General features: G+C 45.9%; 1 protein-coding gene across 1 annotated transcript; it reads right to left on the reverse strand.

Moving 5' to 3' along the window:
- Nucleotides 1-226: 226 nt before the first annotated feature.
- Nucleotides 227-1,186, reverse strand: LOC113246424 (olfactory receptor 1052-like). The gene has a single exon (XM_026487034.3). The coding sequence runs from the start codon at nucleotides 1,184-1,186 to the stop codon at nucleotides 227-229; it is 960 nt and encodes a 319-aa protein (XP_026342819.2).
- Between the last annotated feature and the right edge of the window lie 493 nt (nucleotides 1,187-1,679).

The raw sequence follows: 1,679 nt of genomic DNA on the forward strand, positions 1-1,679 counted from the left end.
TTGTAAAAATGACTGCCTCACAATATGGATGCAAACATTCAACACAAAAATAGATAAGAAGATGCTTTTAAAAATTGCAATTCTCTGTACAAAGAATGTTATTTGTTGTTCCTTCCCTACTTCTTCCACCTCCTTCAGAACCAGGGCTGCTCTCTGTTTGGTCCATTCACAGTGTGATTTGGAAGGTGCTATGCCTTCCTCATTCCAACAAATAACCTTGCAGGACTCAGCAGGGAAAGATACTGACCCGGAGCTTCCTCTGCAGGGCGTTCTTCACCTCCTTGTTGCGGAAGCTGTAGATGAAGGGGTTGAGCATGGGAATTATGATGGTGTAGAACACGGACACTATTTGACCATAGGTGTCATTAGTGGATCCATGAGGCTGGACATAGGTGAAAACCACAGTGCCATAGAAAATGGCAATGGCCAGGAAGTGGGAGGCACAGGTGGAGAGGGCCTTTTCCCGTCCAGCTGCTGAGCGCATCCTCCCAATGGCCACCAAGACCAAGCTGTAGGAGGTGAGGATGACTGCAGCAGGCAGAAGGGTAACCAGAGCAGAGAAGATATAGAGGACCACTCCTGCTGTGGCTGTGTTGGCACAAGCCAGACGGAGAAGGGGTGGGATGTCACAGAAGTAGTGTGTTACCTGGTTGGGCCCACAGAAAGGCAGAGCAAAGACATTCCCAGTCTGGATAGCAGAGTTGGCGCCACCAAATGCATAGGAAGCAGCTACCAGCTGGAGACAGGTCTCCTTGGTCATGACCAAACTGTAATGGAGGGGTTGACAGATGGCCACGAAGCGGTCGTAGGCCATGGAGGCCAGTAGGAAGCTCTCAGCTGTCACATGCACCACAAAGAAGGTCAGCTGGACTGCACAGCCCTCGAAAGAGATGGTCTTGTCAGAGGCCAGGAAGTTGGCTAAGAGCTTGGGTGTGACTACAGAAGAGTAACAAATATCAAGAAAAGAGAGGACACTGAGAAAGAAATACATGGGGCTATGGAGACGGGAGTCCGTGAAGATGAGTGCTATCATTCCCAGGTTGCCTAACACCGTGATGGCATAAATGAGCAGGAAGGTTACAAATAGAAGTTCCTGGAGATCTGGATAACTGGAGAATCCCAACAAGATGAACTGGGTAACTGGAGTGTGGTTGCCACTTGCTAGGGCTAGTTCTCCAGGTGTCATCTGCAGAGGTGACAAATGATAATCATTCAAACAGGAATTATCTGAGCATGTCCACCATTGTGCATAGGACGATGAGGGAGAGTATAGGCAAGTATAAGCCTTCTTTCACAAGAAGCTAATGGGAAGCATTGTGCATAGTGGAAAGGACGTGAACTGTGAAGTCCAACAGACCTGAGTCCTAATTCTGATTGTGACACTAACTGGTTGTGTATCCTTGGATAAGCTATTGCGATGAGCTTTAGTTTTCTCGTCATGAAATGAAGAAAGTATGCCTACTTTTCAGGGTTGCTGCATGGCCTAAATGAAAAAAGTGAATGTAAAATATCTGAATGTCTGGGACACAGTAGGCGATCAATGAATTATGAGTCCTCTTCCCCAATTTCTAGTGCCTGTATCTATAAATACGGTTATGACTAGATTTGACAATTATTTCATTCATTTTTAAAGATTAAGATATAATTCACATACTATAAAATTCACCATTTTAGGGGCA

The sequence above is a fragment of the Ursus arctos genome, unplaced genomic scaffold (genome assembly GCF_023065955.2).
Source record: "Ursus arctos isolate Adak ecotype North America unplaced genomic scaffold, UrsArc2.0 scaffold_23, whole genome shotgun sequence".
Classification (NCBI taxonomy): Eukaryota; Metazoa; Chordata; class Mammalia; order Carnivora; family Ursidae; genus Ursus; species Ursus arctos.